This window comes from Poromitra crassiceps (assembly GCF_964638095.1).
Source record: "Poromitra crassiceps genome assembly, chromosome: 9".
In the NCBI taxonomy this organism is placed as follows: domain Eukaryota; kingdom Metazoa; phylum Chordata; class Actinopteri; order Beryciformes; family Melamphaidae; genus Poromitra; species Poromitra crassiceps.
The window spans coordinates 29385422-29403085 of NC_139630.1; the positions used below are offsets into that span (position 1 = coordinate 29385422).

Sequence of the window (17664 nt, forward strand, 5' to 3'; positions counted from 1 at the left end):
GGCCCCAAACTATATGCGTACCAAGTTTCATGCTTTTATGAAAAAGTTAACATGATTTTCACATATCATCTGGACTAATACACAGAAATCAGGGTTTTGTCATTTATATGGGAGTAGTTTTTACAGAGTGATACTTATCAATAAGCTACCAGATTGGCAGGGTTATCATACCAAAATATAAACTAGAGACATGTAAGAAGACAAAAATAAAAAAATTGCGCGTTCCCATTAGGTGGTACCGATTTCACCATTGGCCCATGGACTAATTGCATTGTATCCTTCTCAAAACACCACTGAATTCACCAAAACACCACTGAATTCACCATTAACTATTCATGTGAACAGTTTATGATGTTGTATATGGTGTCATTGTAATCCTTGCCCATGAAAACATAGGGGTAGACATCACATTTTCTGTGTTATCATGTGTGGTTCAGGAGATATGATGAAATGAGGGTTTTGTCATTTATATGGGGGTAGGTTTGTAGGTTTAACTATCCTTAAGCTACCAAATCGGAAGGGTTATCATACCAAAATATAAACTAGAGACATGTAGGAAGACATAAATAACAAAATCGTGCGGGCACCTCAGGTGGTACCGATATGTCAAAATTTCAGCCTTGGCCCATGGACTGTTAAGCCTTTTTTCCTTACACACACACACACACACACACACACACACACACACACACACACACACACACACACACACACACATACACACACACACAAGGGCTCCACGATAAATCAATTTTGAATCGTAATTGGAATTAATTTGTTAGGACGATGTAAATAAAGACAACTGGTGTATTAGATGAGAAGCTGCTGCTGTATTGACTCTTGTTCTCTCCATTAGATGCCTGTGAACTTACACTGGATGAAAACACAGCACACAGAGAGCTCCTCCTGTCTGAAGACAACAGAAAGGTGATGAAGGTGACAGAGGAGCAGCCATTTCCTGATCACCCAGAGAGATTTGACGACACGCCTCAGCTGCTGTGTAGAGATGGTCTGACTAGTCGCTGTTACTGGGAGGTCGAGTGGGAAGGAAAAGTTGAGATAGGAGTGACTTACAGAGGAATTGGTAGGAGAGGAGGGCATGCTGACTGTCAGCTTGGAAGTAATAAAAAGTCCTGGAGTCTGATCTGCTCTGATGATTGTTACACTGCCTGGCACAATAACACAGAAGAAGTCATACGTTCCCCCTGCTCCTCTCACAGAGTAGCAGTGTATCTGGACTGGCCTGCTGGATCTCTGTCCTTCTACAGAGTTTCCTCTGACTCACTGATCCTCCTCCACATCTTCCACTCCACATTCGCTGAACCACTCTATCCTGGGTTTGGGTTCTGGTGTGGGTCAGTGTCTCTTGTCAGCTCTGACTGTGTTGATTCCCCCAGTGTGGACCATGGTGGAGTGCAGAGGACGAGACCAGCTCTGAGGAAATGTAAGTGTGTATTTAGTTTGAGAACAAAGCAACACACATTCAACTATTTAGATAGCAAGTCCATTCACACAGCAGTATGTGACATTCACATCCTACTGTGAACAAATGGATTTTAAATCTTATGTAAGCCACATCAGAATGTCTTTCTTTTATGACATAAGTGTTGTCTTCTCCTGGTTTTAAAGGCTGCATTACAAACATGATGTCATTTTCTGACTAAGTGTTTATTATTTGCCTTTACACACTTAACTCATTGAGTGCCAAGGACGAGTATGTTCGTCAATTGGTTTAGTAACGTAGAGTGCCAAGGACGAGTATGTTCGTCAATTGCGTTTTTTGACGGTGGGACGTGGATCAAAGCCTCAGGCATCTCCTGTACAAATATTGTAGCTATTGAAGGTGTATAACCTATTTTACGGACTCATTAGGTGGCGACAGTGCTCTCCAGATTAGAGAAAGGTCCGGAAAACAGCAGGAAAAAGCCCCGTGATCAAAGAGAAACCGCTCATGCTGCAGCCAGAGCCATATAGATTGCTCTGTCTGCAGCTGACGTTGGCTGCGAACAGCAGTCAATCCGCGCCCACAACTGAGCCCTCTGCCTCTGTCTGTCTGTCTGTATAGTTTCTCCACGCAATTAGCCGCCAGAAAGGCAGCACCCGACGCCGAAGGGCCAAACCTTTCCCTGCAGTCCGGTTTGGCATTTCCGTGTCGCGCTGGGAGCCGGCGCACAAAAATGGAGCGCTCCGAAAATAGACTGGGTGCGTGTTAGGCTGTGTGTTAGTGTGGGGAGGAGTTTGCAGCTGAGGGGGGAAGAGGGGGGTGGGGCACGCAGGGCACCACACAACTACACCACGTCACTACATCAGAAAATATTAGCTTCAGACTCAGTGAATGTGCTTGAAATGCTTAATTTCACAAAAGGCTGAATAACTCAGCTTCTAATTTGAAACGTGTCTTTTTGCTCAAAACAACCTATCTTCTCCGGCTCATAACTAAAGAACGGAAAATGGTATCAATAAACTTTTTTTTGCAGATGATAGAAGAGAGTCTCATCGTTCTTTCTGCATGTTCGGTGTTTACATAGTAATATCACACAATATTCTGTGGGCCTCGAGAAATCACTGAAAACGCTCTGAAAATCTGGCACTGGGAGCGTCCGTTCTCCAAAAGTGGCTGGCACTCAATGAGTTAAAGACCGTGGAAATCTAAAATAACAGCATTTTGAGTTCATCACACCACAGGAACCTATGTTAATAAGCCACCAGCCAAATTTAAACGATGATGAACGTTGCAAAGTATATAAATGTAGGTTTGAAAGACATGGAGAAAGTAGACAGAATGATCCCCTCACGCTCCCTGGCAGATTGTCTGGGCATGTTGCATTGAACCAGCTCCCAACTCGCGGGGGGAGGGAGAGAGGTGGGGTGGAGGCGATTGTCCTTGTTGGCTTTGGGAATACACATCTCAGGTTGCATTGTGTGAAGTTAACCGTGCTATCCTCCACATCTCTCGATCCACAGTGTGTGCAGACGAGTGCATGCTCTCTCTCCCCCCTCTCGCTCGCTCGCGCTCCCTCTCTCTTTCTCAGACCCCCTTCTCACAAAACACGATCAACTCGCATGTACTCGCACTCGCCCTGTCAAGCCCTGCCCCGCTGCTTCAGCTTGGTTGGCTGCCTTGCTGTATTTCCGTCTTCAATTGATCTATTTCGGGTTTTGGCCCCTCCTCTCGTCTTGTCACTTGCGATGTCCTGGGGTATCCCAGCATGCTTTGCAAGCTGGTGAGCGACAGATGGCAGCGAGGGAAGGAGGGGCATTTAGAAATCGACCAATTGAAGACGGAAATACAGCAAGGCAGCCAACCACGCTGTAGCAGCGGGGCAGGGCTGACTGGGCGATAGCGAGTACATCGCTCACCGCCCATGTTGGTGTGCAGGGCCCGTCTCTCTCTGCCTCGGTCTGATCGCACGCCCTCTCTCTCTCTCTCTCTCTCTCGCTCAAAATGCAGGACATCTCCTCAATTTGTGGGACGCATGAAAAATCATGAAAATGCTGTGCTGTCCTGCACAAAGCGGGACATCTGATCACCCTAGCATGTTTGAAAGCCGTGCTGGCTCGCTGGCTTGACTAATTCCTCTAATTCTGGCTGAATCATGAGCGGGGCAGACCGCAGCAGATCGTGTGCACTGGGACCGAAAAGTTAGAAATCAAAGTTTTACCACATGGGTCAAGAAATGTGGTCAAAACACGGGTCAGTGTAGCTACTCGCCTACTTTTCATTTAATTTAATTTCTCTCCCGGTCTCTCCAGGTCTGCTGAGCCCCTGATCAGTAAAAGTGAAAGTGGAGTGCGCTCGCTCAGAGACTCAGGCCATGTTCACATTACAGGCTAATCTGATTTGCTGATAAAGTCATTAATCATCATTATCTTGATTGGTTTCCCAAATCTGATTTGGGAGTGTGTCCGCACTGCCACAAATCTAATTTTCAAGTCGGATCTGTGTGTCCAGACCTTCATATCGTCGCTGTTGTGCCAGGACCTCGAATGTCCCTTTTTTCACTTTTTTACTTTTTGTCATAAATCAGTGCCATTGGTCACCCTTCACGTCTCTGTGTGGTTTTTAACAAATGCAACCAATGGAAAAGCATTAAAACGAGCTTGTGAGTAAATCTCGTAACGCCATTCGCCCTCAATCTGTCAGTCAAACATCGAAATTCGTCCCCTACCTACGTCTGTACCCCCCCACGCAGGACAATAAACCCGGAAAAGTCACACGGCAGACGTGCTGTGTATTTCTCATTATCGTTTTGACTAATCCTGGCTTCCTCTGACGTTAATATATCAATCAAATGTTTTCCAGTTATTCCTAGGCTGCAAACTTGTTTTAACATGCAAATCGGAGTGTTTTCTGACGAGAATAAAGTAACGTTAACGTTATGTCAGACTATTCTCACCCCATGCGAAAGCCCCCGCCTCAGCCATGAGAGGCGAGGGGCAATGCTGCTGCTCCTGCGCGCGCCCCCGCGGCCCGGAGCTTGGGGCTCGTGCATGAGCATATGACTCTCTCCCGCCTGACTGGCCGGGAGAGAGTGCTTCCAAGTCGGACTGATAATATAAACAACATCATTTGAGCTTATCCAGGTAAGATATTAATACAGTAATGACACATTCAGCGGGAAACTAACTATAATTAAGATATGTGCCAACTTTGATGACGTTTGGTTCAGTATTTTAAGTGACACAAATCAGACTTGGAGCGTCCAGAATCATAAAACCAATCTGGATAGAATCATTAATAGGTCACTAAAGTTCACAAATCAGATTTGGCCTGCTAGTCTGAACATGGCCTCAGACCCCTACTCACCAAACGCGAGCATACGCGATAAACTCGCATGTACTCGCACTCACCCTGCCCCGCTGCTGCAGCTTGGTTGGCTGCCTTGCTGTATTTTCGTCTTCAATTGGTCTATTTTGGTTCTGGCCCCTCTTCTTGTCTTGTCGCCTGCGATGTCCTGACGCCAGGTGTCCCAGCATTCTTTGCAAGCTGGTGAGCGACAAGATGGCAGTGAGGGAAGGAGGGGCATGTCGAAATCGACCAATTGAAGACGGAAATACAGCAAGGCAGCCAACCACGCTGTAGCAGCGGGGCAGGGCTGACTGGGCAAGTGCGAGTACATGCAAGTTTATCGCGTGCGGTGTGGTGTGTAGGGCCCGTCAGTCTGACTGTTTTATAAATGGAAAATAAATGGAAAATAGCTCACAACAGATACAAAAACATGAGCATATGTGTTTAATGTACAGACTTTTGAATGACTCATTTAAAGGCACTATGTGTAGGATTCTGCACTATTAAATATCACCAAACCATTACCTTGTATATGTTGAGGACTTACAGTGATTCATTTCTGTGTTTACAACTAAGCCACGCCCCCTCCCTGTGTTGCGATAGCCAGCAATCCTTTCTCCCAGGATCCCGAATGGGTGTGATCTGTTTACATTGAAATCCCTCCCTGGAGAGGCCGAGCTAGTGAGCCCCTCCCACCCCACAGCCCAAAACAGAATTTTGTAGACCAAGATGGCAGACCCCTGATTCCAGGGACTCTGATCCACCTTAGAAACCGCATACTTTAGCCAAATCGCCACCGAAAAGAAAGATCTCAGACCAGAGTCAACCTTGCCGGTCTGGCTTTCACTAGATGGAGAGCCCTACGAGCAGCTATATCTGGCCTGCAAAGTGACTCGGAGCTGGCGTCTTCTCCTCATGTGTAAGTAACGTTATAGCTTTTGCATGTCCCATTTCAGTATCGTTACGCATGATAGCGAAATGTACAAGTTGTTATCGATATTGTGAATTTGTTCTGGGAATGTTGTAATCACTTGGCTAACTGTTGCTTTTCACGGCTATTCAAATGACTTTACACTGCTAGTGTGGCCTGTTGCTGGATTTGATTAGCTTGTCGTTCGTGTATAACTTATACACAGACATTCTGGTGACAAGTTGACATGCATGACATAACTTTACTTCCCATTACAAATTTTGCATGCATTTTCTGTTATATTTATGTCCAGTTGCTGTCACTATGACGCAGAACGGTATAGTAATGTGTAAACACTTAGAAAGGCCATGGAGAAAAGCTAGCTTCGCTAATGTTAGCAGTTATATTCTGTCTCACTAAGCAACGTTACATTAGAAAATAGCTGTAACACCGTCCAAACAAATCAAGGTTTGGTAAAAGTATCTAATTCATGACAATGTGGAGGAACCCTGCCTTGATATCTAGCAGCTACAAAATAGATGATTCAAATGAATACTAAACACATTTCCATTTGTCTGATTTCCAGTCATCCAGAAGAGCTGACGATAGTCAAGATAGAAAACAAGTGGACCCACGATTATGATATTTGAGATGGAGAAATGGTGCTTTTATAGCAAACCTGTATAATACATGTTCCATCATCTTTGATGTTTTGATGTTTGCTGTCTGCAATCTTCTGTACACCAATAAAGTTGATATGACTTCATCCATGTCTCTTGGCCACTATTCTCCATTGTGACTGTCTGTTGTCCATTGTAGAGGTCTTCACGGGTCCAAAATCACAGGACCCAGACCCTAATGGACCCGGGGAATTTGTGCCCGAACCCGTAATGGCCGGGTCTCAGATGTCTAATAATAGACGGGTGTCTATTATTAGATCATCTGAGACCCGGCCCCATTCAGAACCGATAAATGTCGGACCCGGACCCGGAGTGGACCCGTCGATAAATGTCGGACCCGGACCCGGAGTGGACCCGTCTATTATTACAAATGTGAGACCCGGCTCCATTCAGATCCGAGAAATACCGAGGCAGAGACTAGTGGTGTTGACGTCAAAGTTGTTCGTTAACTGCTACAAGTTGTATATCAAATTAAATTTTGTGCATCTTTATTAACTAACGTTATAGCATTCTCCCCTGGTTGATGCTGCCTAACGCTAGTTAGATAGTACAGTGGCAGTCTCTCTATGCTACCGCCGTTCCTTTGCCCAAAAACACACACAACAGCACTAGAAACAATCACATACATGTTGTGACTTGTGTACTCACCATGCGATCATCGAATAATAATCCAAAAGTACGGGAAACAGTCATCTTCAATTAAATCCATAGCGAGAGGAGCGAGCAAGAGGGTTACCTCTCTGCAACGAAACTCACTTCCTCGTTTGCCTGAGGCGCATGTGTGTGCATGTGTACGCATGTGGTCACATGCGCCTCATGTAAACGAGGAAGTAATTTTCATTGCAGATGGGAACGCTCTTTGCTAGTTAATATTATAACAAATAATATAAACATTACAGGTTTATTAGTCTCAACGCCAGACTCATGAGAGTTCTTACACTGATGCACTATGTTACTGCATGCTGCAGATCTCTCTTTGGGTCTGGGACGCTTCCCCTCAGCCGGCTGGGTTCGGAAGTGAACTGTTCACTTGGCCAGTGGTGGATTCAGTCTTCACCAATCAGTAACGACTTTGCGATTAGTGACGCATGGGAGGTGCAGCCCATTTTTCGAACCGCTCTCTCATTGGTGCTATGACCTGTCACTCATTCAATTTCACCCCCTATAGACGCGCCCTCAAACCCCAGCAGTGCCTGGGAAGTGGCACAGACTCACTATGTAGTATGCGGAGCGCAGTGATTCAACGTAATATTTGAGTCTGGGGAGAGACTACAGGTTTATTAGATGATAAACTGCTGCTGTATTGAGTCTTGTTCTCTCCATTAGATTTATTTTATAAATCGGGGGGGGGGGGGGGGGGGGTAGAGGGGGTTAGGGTAAAAGGTAGGAATGAGGAAAAGGGGGTTGGGTGGGGAGGGGTTGTATACAAGATATTAAAAACACTTTATACAGAAAAGCAGTGACATTGACCCATCACATTCTTTAAAAAGTCTGCGACGTGAGTTTTAAAATCAGGAAAGGTGATGAGGTTAGCTAGTTTTAGGGTTTTTTGCAGTTCATTCCAGGCAGAGGGAGCAGAAAACATGAAGGCCCTTTTCCCAAACTCTGTGCGAGTTTTGGGTACTGAGGCATGGAGGAAGTCCTGGGAGCGTAAACTATAAGATGGGTTTGATGTGATGGAGATGTAGGAGCAGAGATAAAGGGGGAGCTTACCGGTGATTGCTTTATAAATGAAGATATACCAATGATGCAGCCTGCGGGCAGTGAGGGATGGCCAGTTTACCTTAGAATACAGAGTGCAGTGATGGGTGAGTGATCTACAGCCAGTGATGAATCTTAAAGCTCCATGGTAGGTAGTGTCCAGTATATGAAGTGAGGTGGAGCAGGCATTCATGTAAAGAACATCGCCATAATCTAAAACTGGTAAAAATGTAGCTGCCACAAGCTTCTTTTTAACATAAAAAGAAAAGCATGATTTGTTCCTGAAATAGAACCCCAACCTCACTTTTAGCTTTCTAGCAAGGCTATCGATGTGAGGTTTAAAAGACAAGCTGTCATCCAGTAAAAAGATATTTAAACGTTGAGACGGATTGAATTTGTGCACCTTGAGATGTATAAATGCCGGTAGAATTTACACTATGTATTTGATGATGATTTGATGATTTGACAGATGCCTGTGAACTCACACTGGATGAAAACACAGCACACAGACAGCTCCTCCTGTCTGAAGACAACAGAAAGGTGATGAAGGTGACAGAGGAGCAGCCATTTCCTGATCACCCAGAGAGATTTGATGACATGCCTCAGCTGCTGTGTAGAGATGGTCTGACTAGTCGCTGTTACTGGGAGGTCGAGTGGGAAGGAAGACTTGAGATAGGAGTCACTTACAGAGGGATTGGTAGGAGAGGAGAGGGTGAAGACTGTGCGCTTGGATGTAATAAAAAGTCCTGGAGTCTGATCTGCTCTGATGATGGTTACATTGCCTGGCACAATAACACAGGAGAAGACATACATTCCCCCTCCTCCTCTGACTCTCACAGAGTAGCAGTGTATCTGGACTGGCCTGCTGGATCTCTGTCCTTCTACAGAGTTTCCTCTGACTCACTGATCCTCCTCCACATCTTCCACTCCACATTCGCTGAACCACTCTATCCTGGATTTTGGTTCGGGTGTGGGTCAGTGTCTCTTGTCAGCTCTGACTGTGTTTATTCCCCCAGTGTGGACCATGATGGAGTGCAGAGGACGAGACCAGCTCTGAAGAAATGTAAGTGTGTATTTAGTTTGAGAACAAAGCAACACACATTCAACTATTTAGATAGCAAGTCCATTCACACAGCAGTATGTGACATTCACATCCTACTGTGAACAAATGGATTTTAAATCTTATGTAAGCCACATCAGAATGTCTTTCTTTTATATGACATAAGTGTTGTCTTCTCCTGGTTTTAAAGGCTGCATTACAATAACATGATGTCATTTTCTGACTAAGTGTTCTATTATTTGCCTTTATACACTTAAAGACCCTGGAAATCTAAAATAACAGCATTTTGAGTTCATCACACCACAGGAACCTATGTTAATAAGCCACCAGCCAAATTTAAACGATGATGAACGTTGCAAAGTATATAAATGTAGGTTTGAAAGTCATGGAAAAACTAGGCAGAATTATCCCCTCACGCTCCCTGGCAGATTGTCTGGGCATGTTGCATTGAACCAGCTCCCAACTCGCGGGGGGAGGGGGAGAGGTGGGGTGGAGGCGATTGTCCTTGTTGGCTTTGGGAATACGCATCTCAGGTTGCACTGTGTGAAGTTAACCGTGCTATCCTCCACATCTCTCGATCCACAGTGTGTGCAGACGAGTGCATTTCTAAAAAACGACCCTCAACATTTGGGAAGGCTAAGCCACACAACTAGTTTGTTATAATCTAACGTCATGCTTCGAAGGCGACTTTACGACGATGAGGACGGTGAGGACTCAATCACAGCAGATATCCGCTGATAGTCTACCACGGAGATCTCACAGGCACAGGCAGCAAAACCCGACGCGCTGATAGAAAAATCTCCATGGACGTGCCGCGCGGCGCTCAGGCCTCGCCCCCCGACACACCCCGTGCGATGACGTCAAAATCGCCACGCACCCTATGCGCTTGGCTGGGCGCGAAGAGTATGCCAAATGCTTCAGACCCCCTTCTCACAAAACACGATCAACTCGCATGTACTCGCACTCGCCCTGCCCCGCTGCTTCAGCTTGGTTGGCTGCCTTGCTGTATTTCCGTCTCCAATTGGTCGATTTCGATTTTGGCCCCTCCTCTCGTGTTGTCGTTTGTGGTGTCCTGACGCCAGGTATCCCAGCATGCTTTGCAAGGTGGTGAGCGACAGACGGCAGCAAGGGAAGGAGGGGCCATTTCAAAATCGACCAATTGAAGACAGAAATAACGCAAAGGGCAGCCAACCACGCTGTAGCAGCGGGGCAGGGCTGACTTTTTATCGTCCACATCACTTGAAGGTGTGTAGGGCCCGTCACTGTTTCGCTCGCTCGCTCTTTCTCTGTCTCTCTCTCCGCCGCTCTCCATCTGTCTGTCACCCCCTTCTCACCAAACGCGATAAACTCGCATGTACTCGCACTCGCCCTGTCAAGCCCTGCCCCGCTGCTGCAGCTTGGTTGGCTGCCTTGCTGTATTTCCGTCTTCAATTGATCTATTTCGGGTTTTGGCCCCTCCTCTCGTCTTGTCGCTTGCGATGTCCTTGGGTATCCCAGCATGCTTTGCAAGCTGGTGAGCGACAGTTGGCAGCGAGGGAAGGAGGGGCATTTAGAAATCGACCAATTGAAGACGGAAATACAGCAAGGCAGCCAACCACGCTGTAGCAGCGGGGCAGGGCTGACTGGGTGATAGCGAGTACATCGCTCACCGCCCATGTTGGTGTGCAGGGCCCGTCTCTCTCTGCCTCGGTCTGATCGCACGCCCTCTCTCTCTCTCTCTCTCTCTCTCTCTCGCCCAAAATGCAGGACATATCCTCAATTTGTGGGACGCATGAAAAATTATGAAAATGCTGTGCTGTCCTGCACAAAGTGGGACATCTGGTCACCCTAGCATGTTTGAAAGCCGTGCTGGCTCGCTGGCTTGACTACTTCCTCTAATTATGGCTGAATCATGAGCGGGGCAAACCGCAGCAGATCGTGTGCGCACTCTGCACTGGGACCGAAAAGTTAGAAATCAAAGTTTTACCACATGGGTCAAGAAATGTGGTCAAAACATGGGTCAGTGTAGCTACTCGCCTACTTTTCATTTAATTTGATTTCTCTCCTGGTCTCTCCAGCTCTGCTGAGCCCCTGATCAGTAAAAGTGAAAGTGGAGTGCGCTCGCTCAAAGACTCAGGCCATGTTCACATTACAGGCAAATCTGATTTGCTGATGAAGTCATTAATCATCATTATCTTGATTGGTTTCCCAAATCTGATTTGGGAGTGTGTCCGCACTGCCACAAATCTGATTTTCAAGTCAGATCTGTGTGTCCAGACCTTCATATGTGGTTTGGGACAAGTGACACAAATCAGACTTGGAGAGTCCAGACTCATAAAACCAATCTGGATAGAATCATTAATAGGTCACTAAAGTTCACAAATCAGATTTGGCCTCCTAGTCTGAACATGGCCTCAGACCCCCTACTCACCAAACGCGAGCATACGCGATAAACTCGCATGTACTCGCACTCGCCCAGTCAGCCCTGCCCCGCTGCTGCAGCTTGGTTGGCTGCCTTGCTGTATTTCCATCTTCAATTGATCTATTTCGGTTTTGGCCCCTCCTCTCGTGTTGTCGCCTGCGATGTCCTGACGCCAGGTAACCCAGCATGCTTTGCAAGCTGGTGAGCGACAAGATGGCAGCGAGGGAATGAGGGGCATTTGAAGACGGAAATACAGCAAGGCAGCCAACCACGCTGTAGCAGCGGGGCAGGGCTGACTGGGCGAGTGCGAGTACATGCGAGTTTATCGCGTGCGGTGTGGTGTGTAGGGCCCGTCATTCTGACTGTTTTATAAATGTAAAATAAATCGAAAATAGCTCACAACAGATACAAAAACATGAGCATATGTGTTTAATGTACAGACTCATTTAAAGAAAAGCGATGTGTCTCCCTGAGGTCATGACCTCAAATGCTGCCTGGCAGAGCAGCACTCTGACACGGCCGGCCCCATTCAGACAGCGTCCCAGCGGGCTGAGTGCAGGGGAGGGCGAGGGGGAGGGGGAGTGGGAGGGGCAGGGGGAGGGGTAGGTGCAGGGGGAGGGGGCCTTGGGGCTGAGTGTGGGGAAGGTTTTGTAGAATGGACAACTGTAAGCATTGTAAGGTAGCATTGTTTAGCAGTGCTGAGACTTCCGAGTGTCAGTCATTGTCAGCTGATTCGCTGTGAAGCCTCTCTCTGTCATGTATAGCACGGCTTTAAGTGGGCGGGAGGCATTTGCGGTATTTTCTAGATCATTAAACTAACGTTACACTGCAGCCTACCTGTAAACAACCTGCAGTTAGAAAGCTCATTTTCAGCTTAATCTGTGGTGCAATGTGGCCAGCAAGAAGACTGAACCATGTCCCTGCACTGGTGAAAGACTGTGGGCCTTATCTTCCCAAAACGCTAATTTAGCGTTTGCGCTCGTTTAACGCCGTGCGCAATGCAAATTGGGGGCGGGCACAAGCGCGTGCCTGTTATAATTGTACTGGGCATAGGCGTGCCACATGCCAAAGCAGGCGTTTCAGCGCTAAAATGTGGGGATAGATGGCATTATCCTATCGTCAGCAGCGCGCAATTACTTTGCGCTAAGAGCTTTGAAAAGGACCTCTTACACGCTAAATACCTCGCTGCGCTGGAGCGCACCATAGTCTCCGTGCAACGCAGCGCAGTGCAAAGTAAAATTACTTTTGGATATGTCATTACACACAGCCTTGCCACGCCAGAACATCAAATTATGCTGCTAAAATTGGGTATTAGCAGATAATTCAGTGAGGCAATCAACTATAACTCACTGAGAAACGTTTATCACATCGCAAAGAGGGAAATGAATTGAGAAAACTTGTTGGACAATGGACATAGGCTTCATAACCCGGAGGGTCGTTGGCACCACAGACGATCTGTCAATAAGCTCCCTCTGTCCTCGCACGAGTGAGTACTCTATTACGCATGGAGAGAATTACAGCATATTGCATGCCTCGTGCAAACAGCCATTGCGAGACGGGAACCTGATCGGTTTTGATTGACGTAATGCCCAGCATTGCCTGGCCACACCTGTGAATAAGTCTGGTAGTTAAGACCGCCCAAATCCCGTTTGCGCAGGCATTTTGGGTCGCAGATGATTTTGGCATGGCTCTAATTTGCGCCTGCGACACGTGCCGTGAACGTTTCCGCATCCCCGCCGAGAATTGCATCCGCAACATATTTCGGGGCTGTTTTAACTTAGAAATCAGGGAGGTCACGTCTACCAGACAATTATCTCACTTTTAAACAGTTACATTTCTGTATGAATCATTACGATTAGGCTCCCGTGAGGTGGGGATGGTTTTTTTTGCTGCTGGGTGGGGGTGCAAAACTCGGCATACCACCTGGACAAATGCGCAAGGCGGACTGTTATCTTGCCTGCGTTAAGGCACGCGCAAACAGGTGCGCAAGCGCTAATAGGGGATATCGTCTGTATGAAGATAGGGCCCTGTGTCACCAAATTGAACCTGGATGTGATAATGACATGAAGCCCACGGCTGCAAGGACTAATTAACGTTAGCCGAAACACGTTCCTCGAGGTATTTGGTCAAAAATCTTGTGATATTTGATTTTGTCCATATTGCCCAACCCTAGGCTACATGTCAAGTCAAGTCAAGTCAACTTTATTTTTAGAGCACATTTACAACGACCAGTAGCCGACCAAAGTGCTTCACAGATAAAAACAATAAAAGTATAGAGACAACAAGTACAAAATACACTGCTACCAAGCAAAGTGCAATACAAATGTGGCTTTCTTACAACTGAACATTTAGCCCACTTCATAGAAAATGCCAAGATATACCTGTATATTGTGTATCACCATTCAGCCTAAAGATACCGAGATATGATTCTTGGTCCATATCAACCAGCCCTACTCTTATTTAGATCAATAAATGAATATATATTAATCACACATATTAAACTGTTCAATAATTAACAGTGAACCTGTTAATTAATCAACAAATAATATAAACATTACAGGTTTATTAGTCTCAATGCCAGACTCATGAGAGTTCTTACACTGATGCACTACGTTACTGCATGCTGCAGATCTCTCTCTGGGTCTGGGACGCTTGCCCTCAGCCGGCTGGGGTCGGAGGTGAACTGTTCACTTGGCCAGTGGTGGATTCAGTCTTCACCAATCAGTCACGACTTTGCGATTAGTGACGGCATGGGAGGCGCAGCCCATTTTTCCAACCGCTCTCTCATTGGTGCTATGACCTGTCACTCATTCAATTTCACCCCCTATAGACGCGCCCTCAAACCCCAGCAGTGGCTGTGAAGTGGCACAGACTCACTATGTAGTATGCAGAGCGCAGTTCAACGTAATATTTGAGTCTGGGGAGAGACTACAGGTTTATTAGATGATAAACTGCTGCTGTATTGAGTCTTGTTCTCTCCATCAGATGCCTGTGAACTCACACTGGATGAAAACACAGCACACAGAGAGCTCCTCCTGTCTGAAGACAACAGAACGGTGATGAAGGTGACAGAGGCGCAGCCATTTCCTGATCACCCAGAGAGATTTGATGACACGCCTCAGCTGCTGTGTAGAGATGGTCTGACTAGTCGCTGTTACTGGGAGGTCGAGTGGGAAGGAAGAGTTAAGATAGGAGTGACTTACAGAGGAATTGGTAGGAGAGGAGAGGGTGAAGACTGTCTGCTTGGATGTAATAAAAAGTCCTGGAGTCTGATCTGCACTGATGATGGTTACACTGCCGGCCACAATAACAGAGGAGAAGACATAATACATTCCCCCTCCTCCTCTCACAGAGTAGCAGTGTATCTGGACTGGCCTGCTGGATCTCTGTCCTTCTACAGAGTGTCCTCTGACTCACTGATCCTCCTCCACATCTTCCACTCCACATTCACTGAACCACTCTATCCTGGGGTTGGGTTGTGGTGTGGGTCAGTGTCTCTTGTCAACTCTGACTGTGTTGATTCCCCCAGTGTGGACCATGGTGGAGTGCAGAGGACGAGACCAGCTCTGAAGAAATGTAAGTGTGTATTTAGTTTTAGAACAAAGCAACACACATTCAACTATTTAGATAGAAAGTCCATTCACACAGCAGTATGTGACATTCACATCCTACTGTGAATCGATCGATATGATATGAATCTAGATATCACCTTTGATTTTAAATATCGTAATATGGTGATATGACATAAGTGTTGTCTTCTCCTGGTTTTAAAGGCTGCATTACAATAACATGATGTCATTTTCTGACTCTAAGGGCTCTATCTTTCCAACGGCGGTAAATTTGCGTTAGTGCCCGTTTTGCACTGGAATAGCGCCGTGCAAAGCCCTAATTGTGGGCGTTTCGGCCCGCTGCGCTTCACGTCATCTCGGCGCACATCTCTGTATAGGCGTGTTTATGCCCAAAAGCATTGTGGAGGTGTGGTCATGCCCATAAAACCACAGCGTCACGTCAGCAGCTTCCTCCTTCACTGAGAGGGACTAGATCACCTGTGTATTATTGCCATTTCACACTCTGAAAAAGGGCTGCTGCCCAAACGTCTGTATCCTTTTTCGGGCTCTCTTCTACGTATCTCCCCTGTGGTAATATACTGCATCCGTAATTACGCAGCGTAGCCTACTGAGAGCCGCGATGAGTGATGGTGCTCTATTTGAAGAAGTTGAATTTCGTTCCACCAGCACACATTTTATTAATCAGCTATTTTCTATTCGTTTCTATTAATATACTGTATATACATCGAATCCCACCAATTTAGTCTGTCATTTCCCCCTTGGCGCACATAAAGACACATGCTTCCATCACTGTCTGCTTGATGGCGAGAGGGACTTCAGCTGCCATCCGCGCTGTGGAGAGGTTAGGCTACTGTACTGGCCGGACACAGGTGTTGTGCGAAAAAATGATGTGTTTTGAATTGGATTAGGGGAACGAACATCTGGCGGGGCGGGAGTCTGTGTGCGCCGGGTGCTGGAGGGGGGTCTCCCCCGAGAAGGTGGGAGCTGGACGGGTATGCAGGCTTGGTGGTGGGGTGGGTGTGGGTCGGTGCCCTGGGTGTTTTGGGCCGGCCAGGGTGGGGAGAGGCAGCTTGGCACAACACCGTCACAACTTTCTCAAAAGCAATCTATTGTTACCTCACACCATAAACCTGTATGGTCGGGAATTATGTAGCCTAATAAACCCATCAGAAACAAATTCTCATTTTTAAATCAAGGTGTGTTTTTTTGCAATGTAGACTATAGTTGAAAATCAACGTGGCATTCCGAGGAGAGAAGGGTGTGTGCAGGCGCGAGTGGAGAGTGCCATCCATGCCGTGCGTAAATGGATCCAAGCAAGGACTGTCTGTGCTCAGGCGTACATCTGCGTTTGCGCTAAGACCAGCAGCTATTTCCTGGCGTTAAAATTGAGAGCACCCAAGGTGATTTTTTTCTGACACATTGCGCTGCAACGCCTATTTTGGAACGGGCAACTCCCAAACCTCTCTTTGCGCTCGGCACATTCCGACGGTATCTTCCCCACAGCGCTAAATGACATTTGCGCGAGACACATGATAGGCTAGAGGCCCACCGACACGCCTGGGCCACGCCTACACCTGTGTCATCACAGCGCAAAACTGGTCAGACGATAGCTTAGGCGCTGGGAAGATAGCAATAAGAGGCGCGCAAACGCAGCGCAAACGATAGCGCCGTACAACGATAGGGCCCCAAGTGTTCTATTATTTGCCTTTATACACGTAAAGACCCTGGAAATCTAAAATAACAGCATTTTGAGTTCATCACACCACAGGAACCTATGTTAATAAGCCACCAGCCAAATTTAAACGATGATGAACGTTGCAAAGTATATAAATGTAGGTTTGAAAGACATGGAGAAACTAGACAGAATTATCCCCTCACGCTCCCTGGCAGATTGTCTGAGCATGTTGCATTGAACCAGCTCCCAACTCGCGGGGGGAGGGGGAGAGGTGGGGTGGAGGCGATTGTCCTTGTTGGCTTTGGGAATACGCATCTCAGGTTGCACTGTGTGAAGTTAACCGTGCTATCCTCCACATCTCTCGATCCACAGTGTGTGCAGACGAGTGCATGCTCTCTCTCCCCCCTCTCGCTCGATCGCGCTCCCTCTCTCTTTCTCAGACCCCCTACACACCGAAAGCGATCAACTCGCATGTACTCGCACTCGCCCTAACCTCGCGTCACCAGGCTCTTCTCGGCGACAAAGAGCCTGGCCTCCGTTTACAAGTGATTTTGTCACCCTGCCTGTTTCCGGCCTAGAGCCCGCCCTAGACTGGAAACAAGCAGCGGAAACAGCTCGTTAACTTGAGAATCAGACACAACGAATAAGAAAATAAAACGGCAAACAACTAGCCTCAACACGAGACTCATCAGACATTAACAAAATATGGACGTACCAAACAAAGTTTTTTATTAGAAGTTCTTGTAGAAACATTGCAGATTCACAATATCACATATTTAAGCCAATACAGAAGCTTTACTTTTCAAACAAATGGCCAGTTGATGGAATACTTATAGTTGTCTGTCCGCTGTTATCGATAATGGATGATCAAGTACAACA

General features: G+C 46.8%; 1 protein-coding gene across 1 annotated transcript in view; it reads left to right on the forward strand.

The window, feature by feature from the left end:
- LOC310782245 (protein NLRC3-like) overlaps positions 1-9137 on the forward strand; it is a gene marked incomplete at both ends in the record, with an annotated part of 29780 nt that extends 20643 nt beyond the window's left edge. Inside the window, 2 exons of the mRNA XM_083642926.1 lie at positions 1398-1444; positions 9097-9137. Coding sequence (XP_083499052.1) covers positions 1398-1444; positions 9097-9137 — 88 coding nt within the window. The remainder of the gene's footprint in view (positions 1-1397; positions 1445-9096) is intronic.
- Positions 9138-17664: the final 8527 nt, after the last annotated feature.